The 13,432-nt window shown below is 53.9% G+C and overlaps 1 protein-coding gene across 1 annotated transcript in view; it reads left to right on the forward strand.

Moving 5' to 3' along the window:
• Positions 1-7,260: 7,260 nt before the first annotated feature.
• BSN (bassoon presynaptic cytomatrix protein) overlaps positions 7,261-13,432 on the forward strand; it is a 161,285-nt gene continuing 155,113 nt past the window's right edge. Inside the window, exon 1 of the mRNA XM_067303289.1 lies at positions 7,261-7,451. Coding sequence (XP_067159390.1) covers positions 7,261-7,451 — 191 coding nt within the window. The remainder of the gene's footprint in view (positions 7,452-13,432) is intronic.

Raw genomic sequence — 13,432 nt, forward strand, 5'->3', positions numbered from 1 at the left:
TGCCCAAACCCTTCTGAAGCCTTTGGTGCTGGCTCTGGCCTGGTGATTTCAGTCCCCCTTCTGCAGAGATGGGCTGTGGTGGGGTGAAGCCCAGCATCAAGCTGTGTTGAAAGCGATGCCGCTCCCTAGGACAGTGAGTGAGGCAAATGCCTGCAGAGTACACACTGCTACTTGCCTGCGTTGTTTGGGGCTGACCCCTGTTTTGGATGTGGTGTTTGTGCCCTGCACGCAGAACGATGTGGAGCAGCTGAAGAGTCCAGAAGAGCTTGAGAAGAGGGACCAGAGGGCTGAAAAACAAGCTTTTTGGGCGGGTGGGTGGGGATTTAATGAAGTATAGTTAATTCTCCTTGAGAAGAGAAACCTGAGAGAGGTTCTGTGATGACTTATGCTGTTCCTCTTGCATTGTGTCCTATTCTTCTCTTCAAGGTAGGTACCTTGCGTGCATAAAAGAGGTGCTAGATTTCAGATGTCTTTGGCTTGAAGCTAAATTTAGGGATACTTTACTAAGAATGAGATAATGAAGCACTGGGTGCATTGCTGGTGAGGGATGTGGAGACTGGGCCTGGAGAACAGGTATGATGTGACAGTGCCAGTGAAAGTAGAGCTGGTCCGGGCCACAACAGAGGGAGTGGGAGAAAGGCTTTGGGGGCCCTCCTAGCCCTGTCTTGGGACCTGGTGCTTGTTAGAGCAGGGAGGAAGCATTTGCTGACCAAGCCATTCCTGTCCCCTGCCCAGCTACAGCAAGCTGGAGCCAGCGCTGGGGCTACCCAGCAGGCAGAAGGGCTAGGAGTGCCTCGTGAAAGCTGGTTCACCTTGTCCCATAACCATTCAGACCATGGGCTGTGCAGCCCTGCATCCTTCTCCAGCAGGGCTGACAGCATCTGCCCAGGGAAGTTAATGACTCTTCTCCCCAGTGCTTTCCCAGCGGCTGGGGAGTTGCAGCTAACTGGAACTGACATCTTTGTTAGACCTCAGTGTGGGTTTTTTTTTTCCCCACCTCTTATTTTCATCATTTCTTTTTGCACCCATAAACCCCCAAAGTTCCCCTGCCCTAACTGTGGGTCTTTATTTCGGTGGCCCTTCATTTCCATGTTGAAGAAGCTGTAAACAGTTGCTTCTTATTCTCCTCTATGCTGGTCAAAGCTGTGTATGCCCCAGCCCTGTCTCCTCTGACTTTGTCCTGCTGGCTTCTGCCTTACTTGTCTCCTTGGAAAGCAGTTCAAACCTGGGATCATCCCTCTTGCCCTCTCATTTTCCCCCCCTCTATCCCAGGCTGCCAGAGATGTGCAGGCATGCTGTGGAGCTGCAGCAACACAGAGATGTTTTCTTTTGTCTGTATGCTCAGGTGCTGACCATCTCTGCTTGGTTTTCTGGCAGGGCTTTACTCAAAAGCCATGTTGATATCTCCCTGCAGTGCTTGGGTTTGCCTGCAATGGGCCTGCACACGGGAACCTCCCACAGCAAAGAAACTCATGTAGTTCTTCTGCTCTGGCTATCTTTTCCATCACGATCGCCTCCCATCCATACCTGCCCTCTCAAACATTTCAGATGCTTGATGCTCCACCTTGATGCTCCAGGACAGGCCAAGCACTCCCCCAGCTGCAGGCATCCTACCACTACAGTTGTCACTGCTCTACAGGCGCCTGCCCCACTGGGGCCTGGTGGGATGCACCAGGGCTTAAAAGACAGCAGAGAATAGGTCAGAGGCGCTGCCTCCCAAGGGAACATCAGAAGCTGTTTCTATTTCTGTGGAACTAAAGGTGAGATCAGACCTAGTTTTGTATTTATTTTAGGATTTAGAGTAGCGTGTGTGTGTGTTGACTCATGACCCTTTAAGAAGGTGCTGGCACAGGCTTGAGCTGGCATTTAAATATTGGAAGAAGCATCTTGTGCTGAGCCGTTTAGGCCTGATGGCCAAGTTTAAAGATCCCACTTGTAAGCGGGTGTCCACTCCCTGCTGTCCTACCATGGAGTGATCAAACAGTGTGACAGACCCCTGGTTCTTGCCACCCAAGGGCAAATAACCTGCCCTAGTGTGAACTGCAAGGTTTGGTTTCCTTTCCAAGATTTTGCTTTTTAAAAAACAAACCCCCCCCCCCCCCCGAAAAAAAAACGCAGTAGGAGACTACCAGTATCTTTGAGAAGCTGGAAAATGTGGCTCCTAAAAGCATTAAATGTAAGACAAATGCAGAGAACCCAAACTATTACCTAAATGAGATCTTCTGTTCAGGGCTAGAGCTGGTTAACAGGAGCATTAAGAGAAGTGAAGATCTGGAAATTCAGGGTTTTTTTTTTTTATATCATTGAAACACTAAGTTGGCAACTTGAAGCTGGCCCCAAAGGCTCTTCTTTAGACACTGGCACCTACATCTGCTCCCAGCGCTCTCCAGGACATAGCGCAGAGCTCGGCCCTGCTTCTCCCTGCTGCTGTTCAGGGCAAGGGCTTGGAGAGGCCCTCGGTCAGACTGTTTCCTTCACCTTGCCCTGAGTTTTCGGGACGCTCTGTTTCCCACTTGCGGGATGGTGCTGGGGTCCTTCCTCGGCCGTGTTTTGTCTCCTGGCTCGCTGGAGCAGGGCCCAAGTCCCCTTCTCTCCCAGTGCATGGTGGCAGGACATGCGCCAAGGCCTGGTCCTGGCAGCACTGGTGCGCAGGGGCACAAGGCAAGGGCTGTTGAGCCTAAGGAAGAGGAGGGCCATAGGTGTCTTCTGCTGCTTAAGCAAGGAAAGGGACAAAGAGGCCACACGATGGCAGCAAGGGACAAGGGAGCAAGGGCTGCGGGGCCGGGGCCTGCCAGCATCCCTGCAGCCCCGGCCGGCCCTACTCTCCTCGGGCGGCGGGAGCCCTGGGCCCAGGCCAGGAGCGAGGATGGGGTCGGGCCCTGGCGTTGTCAGCCGTAGACGCCCAGAGCGAAGGCTGAGCCCCTCAGGCTGGTGTGTGAGTTGGACTGTGGCAGCCTCTGCCCAGCAGCCCCCCAGCCTGCCCCAGTGAAATACAGGAATTTGATCACCTACTGCTCAGGAATAACACCTATTGGGAAGGGAGACGGATATCTTGCGATGTCCGCTGCCAGATAGTCTCCCTGGCACCCGATGTTTGATTTGCTTTTAACTTGTTTTATTCTTTCAAAAGACTTTTGAACGTATGGAGAACGCATACGAACTGACCCTGGGTCAGGCTGTGATCTCTGACCACAGGTGCTGAATTTCCAAACTGTTGAAAGCATTGCAGTGTTTTTAACCTCTTTCTCATGCCAGATTTGTGCTGAAAGCTCCAATGCACGTGAAACTCCTCTTCCAGCACACTGAGCCCTTGACCCCTAGAGTAACATCCCCATCTCCTGGGTAGCTGAGCACTATCCCAGGGCCCAGGTTCTGCAGGAAAGGTGCCTGTCTCTGATAACGGGTGTCTACTGGCACCCCCCCCCCCCCCCAAGTAAAATTGAGCTTTGCTGGCAAATTTTTCTTCTTACTGCTGGCTAGAGGCAGATGGGGTGCCTGGCTTGTCCCCACCACCCCCTCTATTCCTTCCACCTCCTTCCTCCACCATGGTAAGGATAAACCCACTGTTAATAGATTAGTTTAATTATAGCTTAATTTCTTTAAATATAGCCTATGTGTGATATTTCAGTGAGCTTTAATTGCAAAGAAAGGCTGAACTGTGTGGCCCTTTGTTCCTATGATAATTTTAGCTCATGAATTAACTAATTGTGTAGTCTCCAGAAATTAATTTTGTACCTGGAGCAAGCGTTGTCGCAAACAAAGACCTTGGCTTAAATTTTCCGTACAATTCTGCAGGAGTTTGCAGGGAGGCAGCTTCCCAGCACGAGGGGATGCAAGCGCTACCCTCGGCTTGCCGGGGCAGCACAGGAGCCGGACGCACAGCCTGCATGTCCCCTGCAGCGTCACCTCGTCTCGGGGCTCAGCAGAGGACCTGGCTCTGGAATGAGGCTGGAGAGTGTGAGGGAAGATGGGGGCAGCTGTCTTTCGAGCCCTTCAAAGCATGCAAGTTAAAACAGCTGCAGCTGGCAGCAGGAAAAGGTAGACAGGAGTTTGTGCTTGTGTAGAATTTAACTAGAAAAACAAGTTGTGGGCACTTTATTTTGAAGCAAAGCAGCATTTCTTTCCCAAAGTCCAGGCATCCCCCAGATAAGTCCCTTTGGGGAAAATCATGTTAATGTTTCAGCCAGAAACAAATCAGCCCTTTTCTGCTTTGTGTGAAGCTTTGGGAGTCAAATGCGAAGGGAACGTGTCAACTCAACTTTGCACTCATGCCTGGCATAAGAACAGGAAAGCAAACGCTTTACACTGCAGTGCTAAATATTTACCAGTGCCACTGGTCCTTGGCCTTATGAATATTTGGAAACTGATGCTCCCTAAGAGGTCATGGACTTAAAAGTTGTACTGAGGCAGCAAGAGCTGGAAGGAACTGCATTGGTGAGCTATACAGAGCTGATTGCTCCAGGGGGCTTACATCAAGCAGCAGCACGGAATTCAGCCTGAGCTTTGGCGTTCAATATGCCTTTCCAGGCTGCATCGGGCTGTGCTGCGAGTTGTGTTTGAAGGTGGCCCACGGTCCTGGGGACGCACTTCTGTGTAGGCACCTTCTGGCAGAGATTCCTCCTCCTTTTGCATTTCATGACTGCAGGGGATTAAAACTGAGAGCGGTGTTTTTAAATAACATTCAAAGATGTTGTTGCAAGAGCGTTGCAATTGCTGTTTGTAGTATACAGCTGCAGAGGCAAGGATACAGAGGAGGGAAGAACTAATTTGCAGGAGGAGAGAAAAGAGATTTTAAGATAGGTGGCTCTTGCAGGATATTTCTGCAGCTTTGTGCTCCTGCAGCCTCAGTACCACTGCCGCTGTTCCTGCCGAATGGCAGTGGCTGAGAGTCTCTCAGGTTGGGCCTCAGTTGTACTGTGGCTGCTGCCTCTGAGTCCTGCCAGGCCTCTTCCCCACCCCAAGCCTTCCACGGGCTTCTGAGGTCAAGCCAAGTCACTGCCTTTGCTGTGGTGTGATCTGGAATGCCTTCTCCTTGCCATCCCTTGCGCACAGGATCATAAACTTTAAAAATCCTAAGATTTTAAAGCCAAACCACAGTAAAGTTCTCCTTCTGGCTGTCTTTTTCTGCTACAGGGGTCCAATTAAGATGATGCTGTCTCAGTTCAGCGAAGCTTGGGAACTTTCTGTTGAAATGGGCAGGGGTGAGGGCACAGCAGGTGCCTTATATAACTGCTTGTCTCTAGAGTTGCAGCTGAAACAATCACATCAACTATCGTGTAACTTGCTGAAATCCTGCCCAGGCAGCAGCATCGCCTGCCTGCTCGGTGCTAAACAATGGTGACAGCGAGTTTCCCCCTTCATCGTGCTTTCTCAGGGCAGCAGGTTCAGGGCCTCATGGGAAGCTGCTCCTGGATGCTTTGGAAAGGCCACAATGTCAGGGATGGGTGTACTAAGCCAGATGCCTTGCTTGCATGCTGTCTGTTGCGTGCCAGCGCTGGAGACCCTCCGACAACATCTCCAGCGTTGTTATTACAGCATGTTCCTTCATAATGTAAATCGAAATCTATGTATGTCATCTGGGTAATATTATGCAAACAAGCTGTTAGCATTCATTACAAGGCGCTTTGTTGTGCAAGCCGGCCAGAGCCTTGATAGCCGAAAGACGAACGCTGATGTTTCGGTGGGGAATATGTCTGAGCGATGGCCTGGCTGTGTTTGCAATTGGCTGAAATTTTCCATCCTCTTTCTTGGCCCCAGTGCACCCTGAGCCTGCTCTCACTGGTGTCCACCAAACCGCTGTGACAAACGGACCGAGTAGAAACCCCGGGTCACGCGTGTTGCCCCAAGGGCAGGATGGCCTGGCCTGGAGAGCGTGCCTGAATCTTCGCACTCAGAGGACTTGAGGGCAGGGCTGGCACCAAATGAAGGCAGAGCAAATTGGGGCTGAATCCTGGGGAAGGGCCTTTCGTGGGGTCTTACCTGCTGCTTCCCACAGGCCTGGCCTGGCAGGGCGGAGGGCAGGGAGCCCAGTGGGGTTTTCTGGCTTTCCAGCCTTACATGCTGGTCTTATTACTTAAACATGAGGAGGAAAAAGCACGCTCCTTATTTACTTGCGACATTTTCTTTGTCCCTTCCTAGTGCATATGGAAAGGCCTGGCAGCTCATTACTCTAATGGAGGTAATTATCTCAGTGCAGGGGACAGGTCTCCGAGGGAAAGCGCTCCATTGTCATGTGCTCACGCTTGGAGCACCGCTCTCCTGGGCACGGCGCTGGGCTCCCACGCTCTCGGACTCCGGAGGTGCTTTTCATTGCGCTAATTACTCTTTTAAAGCGGTAAATAAATAATAAGGCCGGTGTGCAGAGCTGAGTGTTCCTGCCGCGCAGCAGGGATGTTAATGAAGGAGGGAGCCAGGAGGCCTGGCCCGTAACTGTGGGCGTGCAGCAGGGGCCTCGCAGGGCCTGGGTGCTCGCTGGGCGGCCTTAGCCGGTGCCATCTTCCTCTTCCTCTTGCGTCGCCTGCCGGGCTGGGCGCAGAGCCCCGGGGAAGGGTGCTTCCAACTGCACGGTGCCCTTTAGTTGTGTTTTCACCCCAAAGAGGCGACTGGAGTCCTTCTGTCTTTGCGCCCAGCGACCGCAGCTCGGCCCCGTGGTGCCGTCCTCGCGAACTCGAGCTCTCCCGCCGGTGCGGCCCCGCTGGGCCCGGCGCAGCCGCAGGCCGAGCGCGCGCCGCGGCCGCACCGGGAGCCCCCGCCCTCGCGGCAGGGCCCGCGGCCTCGCGCCGGGGCGCGCTGCTCATTGGCTGAGCGCTGGGCGACCTCGGCGGGGAGCGGGCGCCCCCTTGCGGCGCGCGGCGGCGGCGGCGGGAGCCAGGCACTGATTGGCCGAGGCGCGCCCCGTGGGGCGGGGCGCGCGGCAGCGGGGCGCGCGGCAGCGGGGCGGCCGGCCGGCCCCGCGCGCGGCTCGCGCCGCCGTCAGTGAGCCCGGCGCATGCCCGCGGCGGGGGCGCCGCGCGGCACGAGCCGCCACTGGCCGCGCTCGGCACGTGCGGCGGCGGGCGGGGCCGCGGCCGCGCCCCGCGCCCATTGGTCGAGCGGGCGCGCGTGCCCGCGGCGCGCTCGGCCCGGGTGGGCGGCGGGCGGGCGCGGGGCGGCGCATGCGCGGGGCGGCGGGCAGGCGGCGATGGCGGCGCGGGGCTGATGGCGGCGGAGGCGGCGCTGCGCTGAGGGAGCGGTCCCGCGCCGTGCCGCGCCGGCCCCGCCATGGGCAACGAGGCCAGCCTGGAGGGCGGGGGAGCCGAGGGGCAGCTGCCGCCCGGCGCCGCCGCCGCCGCCTCCGGGCCCCCTCCGCCGCCCGGCACCGCCAAGCCGCCTTCAGCACCGGGCGGCGGCGGACAGCTCCCGGGCCGGGCTCCGGCCGCCGGCCCGGGCCCCGCGCCGCCGCCCGCCGCCAGGTGAGCCCGGGCGGGGCGGCAGCGGCGGCGGCGGCGGCGGGGGGAGCCGGAGCCGGAGCCGGCAGGGTGCGGGGTGTGGGGGGCAGGAGCCGGCAGGGTGCGGGATGTGGGGGGCAGGAGCCGGCAGGGTGCGGGGTGTGGGGGGCAGGAGCCGGCAGGGTGCGGGGTGTGGGGCCAGGCAGGGTGCAGGTGTGTGGGGGGCAGGAGCCGGCAGGGTGCAGGAGTGTGGGGCCAGGTAGGGTGCGGGGTGTGGGGGGCAGGAGCCGGCAGGGTGCAGGATGTGGGGCCAGGCAGGGTGCAGGGGTGTGGGGGGCAGGAGCCGGCAGGGTGCAGGATGTAGCTTGTAAGAGCGTGCAGGGTGCCGGCGTGCGGGAGCAGGCTGGGTGCGGGGGGTGCAAGAGCAGGTTGGAGGTTGAGCGTGGTGTGGGTGTATGGGGGAGCAGGCAGGGTGCGGGTGTGTGGGTTTTTGGGGCTCAGGAACAGGCAGGGTGCAGGTATGGGCAGTGCAGGTGTGTGGGGTGCAGGAGCAGGCAGGGTGCAAGTGTGTGGGGTGCAGGTGTATGGGGTGCAGGAGCAGGCAGGATGTGGGTGTGTGGGGTGCAGGAGCAGGCAGGGTGCAGGTGTGCGTAGTGTAGGTTTTTGGGGTGCAGGAGCAGGCAGGGCTCAGGAACAGGCAGGGTGCAGGTGTGGGCAGTGCAGGTGTGTGGGGTGCAGGAGCAGGCAGGGTGCAGGTGTGCATAGTGCAGGTTTTTGGGGTGCAGGAGCAGGCAGGGCTCAGGAGCAGGCAGGGTGCAGGTGTGTGTAATGCAGGTGTGTGGGTGCAGGAGCAGGCAGGGTGCAGGTGTGCATAGTGCAGGTTTGTGGGGTGCAGGAGCAGGCAGGGTGTAGGTGTGCGTGGTGCGGGTGTGTGGGGTGCAGGAGCAGGCAGGGTGCAGGTGTGCATAGTGCAGGTTTTTGGGGTGCAGGAGCAGGCAGGGCTCAGGAGCAGGCAGGGTGCAGGTGTGTGTAATGCAGGTGTGTGGGTGCAGGAGCAGGCAGGGTGCAGGTGTGCATAGTGCAGGTTTGTGGGGTGCAGGAGCAGGCAGGGTGTAGGTGTGCGTGGTGCGGGTGTGTGGGGTGCAGGAGCAGGCAGGGCTCAGGTGCGTGGGGTGCTGGAGCAGGCTGGTTTTAGCTGTGGGAGGGGAGGTGTGTGGGGGGGGCAGGAGCAGATGGGGTGCAAGATTGTGGATGGATGCAAGGTGCAAGGAGCAGGTAGGGTGCAGCTGTGTGGGGTGCAGGTAGCAGATGGCATAGGTGTGCGGGGCGTGGGTGAATGTAGGGTGCAGGGATAGGGAAGCAGACAGGGTGCAAGTACGTGGGGAGCAGCACACAGCTGAGTGCGGGCGCATTGCGTGTGGGTGTCTGGAGTGCATGTGTTGGGTGTGGGCAGCTGCTTGGGGCACCCATGCGAGGGGGGCAGGTGGGCAAGAGCTGTGGGGTGGGTGCTGGTCTGTGGGGTGGGCACAGGCGAACGTGGGCCAGTGGGGAGAAAAGCGAATAGTGTGCGAGGGGTGCAAGTAGACCGGAGTTGGGGAGATGGGGGCGCAGCTGTGAAGGGTGCGGGAGACACAGGCAGGCAGGGAGAAGCTGGGGGATGTACACGAGGGCAGGAAAAGCGTAGGGTGGAGTGGGGCTGGGGGAGAGGATGTGACCCTATGCGGGTCGCAGCTTTGGGGGCCAGAGGGTGCATCCCAGAGGGAGCTGGCAGCTCAGCGATGCCCGTGGATGCTGACCGCTGGGGCAAGGGAAGGAGTTTTGGCCAGCTCAGGAGCTCACGGAGGATGGGCAGAGGGCGGCGAGACCCGCTTTGGGGCCAGGTGTGGGAGAGGGGATGTTGTGGCCGTGGCAGGGAGCGTTAGCATGAGCCAGGAGGCAGGTGGTGCTTTTGGGAAGTGGGAGAAAGGTGGGTGCTGCTGGTGGGAGCAGGTCCACAAGCGAGGGCGGGGGGATCGTGGGGAAAAGCAGGCGCAGCGACCTGCACGCAGCTGGGGAGACGGCGGGGTGTCGCACCGCATCCGTCTGCGGGGGAGCCGGAAAGAGCGCTCTGCTGCTCGCAGCTGCCGGGCGTTTGCTTGGGGCTCGTGCCTCCTCTCTCTCATGGCTTAATTTAATGCCTGCCGGTTTGTGGCACACCCGTGACACTATTACAGCGTGTACGCGTGTGTACCCCGAATATGGCTACCCTAACCGGAGCTGACATGAGAAGGGAAAGGTCGTTATGTAACCTAAACGATGTATATCCATGTAGAGAAGTAAATGATGTAAAACCTTGCTGTGAATCGTACCATGCCATTTTTTTTTTCTTTTTTAAAAAAAGCACAAACTAGAGCGAAACGTTCCAGGAGTAGATGTGGGAAGAAGAGAGGAGAGATGTTACTTTAGAAAGCTGATCCCCGAATAGTATTGTATTTGAAATGTTTGCGAGAATAAACACAAGGAGCAGAAAGTTGCGTAGAGAAATGCGGTGTACTCAGTGAGTATGTGCAGTTTGCCTACAGCATGTGGTAGAGAAAGTGGCATTTGGGGCTGTTGTCCTTGTCTGTACAGTCATAAGCTCTGCTTATTTTGCTGGTGGCGTTTATTATTTCAACTACAGAAAATATAAGCGAGCGTCCCAATTAGAAATTGTAATCTCAACTGTTGGTGGTGTCCTCTTTCACCGAGACTTGCACCGAGCGGTCTGACCGAGATTGATGTTTTCAAATTGCATGTTAACATTCAAATGCGATTCAGTGATCTTACCAGGGCAGCTGCGTTGCCTATAGGATTTTCTTAGTAAAATCTGTGTTAACTCTTGGAGGAAGTATTTAAACATAGCTCTTAGTGAAATCTTGACCGTTCTTCTTTGTTTTTCCAGTTTCTTTTTGCAGGGTGGAGTGGGGCTTAGGGAGACGCAGGCAGGGGAAGGCAGAGTGCTTTTGTGTTTTGGGCTTTTTGCCTTTCCTCTGAGCTCTTCCCCTGAAGCTGCTGCCTGGATTCCTGGGTAGTCCCAGCTGCAAATCGAGCTCTGCTGGGCCAAAGTTACTGCTGTGTTGTAGATGCTCCACAGTGCAATTGCTGTGGTGCTCTCCGGAGCCGTGCTACGAAGTCCTGCGTGACTGGTACCCACGGAGCCGTCTCGGTCCAGCAGAGGCAGTTAGTATGTGTCCTACTTTGTCCTTTCTAGAACTCGTTTTGTTCATAAGAATACCTTCACAAATGCCATGTTCGATGCTCCTGTCTGTCCTTGTTCAGGACAAACGAAAATCAAAATGCTGTAACCTCTTTTGGAGTGAGAAATTCAGAAGAACCTAGATTTTACTCTGTTTTCTCAGTGAAACATGAGCGATACTGACTCTTCGCAAACCAGTTTTCTCTCGACGGAAGTGGCATTTTGATTGTCCTGGTCGTGCCCTACCCCTAGCACGCGTCAGCCCGGTGTTCCTGCCTCTCCTTCGGCACTGCTGCCTGAAAGAGCTGCCTTCCCTTGCAATTAATTAATACAATTAAGAGCGTGGGCTGCAAGGGAGTCTGTGGGCTGGCTGTGAAGACTGTTGCAGAGCTGGGATTCGTGTACATGGAGCGACTGTGCTGTGGCAAAAAATGAAGCTTCCTCCCAGAGGAGCGTGTGGGTTTTGGCAAAGCCCAGCTCAGCTAGGAGCGGTCACAGCGGGGCATTAGGTTCGGCTCCTTTCCTGTGTCCCCACGTGCTGCCCTCTTCAAACCACGTTCGTTCCTTGTCCCTTTCCCTGCTACACTCCCATGCTCTCTTTGAACATGCTGCGCTGATTTATTAAATGCTGATCCATATTGGTGTTTAAATATCAAGTGTGGGAGGGATGTAGGGAGAAGAGATAATGTTTAGGGATTTTAATTCAAGTTAACGGAGTGAGAATTAAAAAAGAGAGGCCTCAAGAGGAAAGTCATTTTTGTAAGATACAGGAGCAGGCATGTAAAAGACACCATACCTTATAAAAGGTTTAGCAAAACATGTCTAGTTCTGGTGAAGCAACAAATGTGTGCAAAAAGTAAGACTCAAAATCCAAAATGACAAAGCAAAAGAAAGTGAATTTCTCTAAACATTTGGGCAATTAGTTTTTCTCTAAATTAAGTAATTAAGTCAACGTAACAATTGTAAGTCAATGTAAAGTGTAGGAAATACTATTTTTCTATATAATTTTTCACAGCCTCCTTTGTATTATATGAGGAAATAGTCTGAATATATTAAGTGTATATGACAGATGTTGTTTTTTCATATTTAGTTGCTTAATAATTGTTTTCAACAAACTGCACATATGCTACATAGAGATTTCAGAGAGTAGAAAATGTCCCGCAAAAGTTACACCTTGCCATTGCTATATAGCATATATCAGTGTTTACAAATTTAGATTTTTGCTTGTGTATTTTGGATGACTTATGACAGAACTTGAGAGCTCAACAGTTGAGGTGATGGAGGATGAAAGATGAATGCACTGCTCAGTTGTGAGATGATTATGATCTACCAGTGTGATGCAGCTGTGAAAAAAGCTAATGCAGTGTAAGATTGCCTCAGATGAGGTATTTTCAGCACAGTGTGACCATACTACCATTATACAAGACACTGCTAAAATCTTACTTAGAAATGTTATGTACAGTTCTGGTCACGGGTATTCAAATGACTGGAATGAGCACAGGGAAGGGTTACTGCTAGCCTGGCCAGAAGAACAGAGGCTCTGTCGTACTGGAGGAGATCAAAAGATGGAGAATTATTATTTAACCTGTAGGATCAAAGGAATATTAATTGGTTTTGAACGCATTTAGACTGAAGCCTTTGCTTTGGGATCCAGCTGTCTGAAAGTGAAGTGCTGGAGTGGTCTTTCAAGGAGCCCTTGTAAGCACAAGCAGCATAAACTCATTTTGAGATGGAACTTGATAGATTCAGGAAAAGGGATTATATGACAGAGTAGAAATGATCCCAGGTTTAGAAACACAGCTTGGGATATGATGCTTTCGGTAGATGACTTTGCTGATATCCCAAAGAAAGGTTGTAGGGAGACTTTATTGTTGGTTCTGATCATATTTGTGCCTGCATGATTTATGCCATATTAATTCTGTTTTTCAGAGTGTTTGGTGGTCAGCTCTGGAGCTCGTAAAAGGATTTCTTGTTTGTCTTTATGCCTAGATGTATGAGCAGGGACTAAAGGATGGGAGATGGGAAGAGGTTTGGTCTCCTGGGAAGCACTGAAGACTTGCCACAAATACACAGACTGTCAGAGGGAACACAGTGGTGCTTTTAGTGTTAACACGTCTCAGGTGCCTGGGTGGTGTGCATTGCTCACAAACTTACAGTCAGATTGACTGTTGGATTTCCATGTCGGGAAGACATTTCTGCCATGATGCCCTGGCAGAGCCCACTGGGATCTTTGCTTCCTTCAATACATGTGGAGCATAGCCACTTCAGTGAATACTTGGGGAATTTCACTTAGCAAATCCCCTCAGGCCATGGGCATGTAGGACATTGGCAAAGCCCTTGAATTCTTCTTCTCTGTTCCTGGTGTGCAATATGGTCTGACTTTTGGTCTTTTACTGTAGATCTAAACTGTCGCAGTAGTGGTGAGTGGCTTTAGCCTGACGAGAAGGGGTACGTGTGGAGTGGATGCTCTGAAAGAGGGGTCCACCACACGTGGGCTCTTCTGAGGGAAGCAGATAGCCTGTAGTGGCCTGCAGAGTTTCTGACAGCTGGTGTAGGAATTTGTCACAACCTTTTTACCATCATTAATGCTAGGAAAAAAAAACATTTTTTTTTGTTTTGCTGGAGTTGTTTAGTTATGAATTTTAATATTTCCAAGCTGATCTATACTCTCGAATCTCGAGGTAGGCTTGCTGTGAATTGAAGGAGTCTCACCGGCGGAGTGACTAAGAAGAAAGGTTTTTGGTATTGACTGATAACTCCCATGTGTGTTCTGAGCACTCTCACTGAAGTG

This window comes from Apteryx mantelli, chromosome 12, assembly GCF_036417845.1.
Source record: "Apteryx mantelli isolate bAptMan1 chromosome 12, bAptMan1.hap1, whole genome shotgun sequence".
In the NCBI taxonomy this organism is placed as follows: Eukaryota; Metazoa; Chordata; class Aves; order Apterygiformes; family Apterygidae; genus Apteryx; species Apteryx mantelli.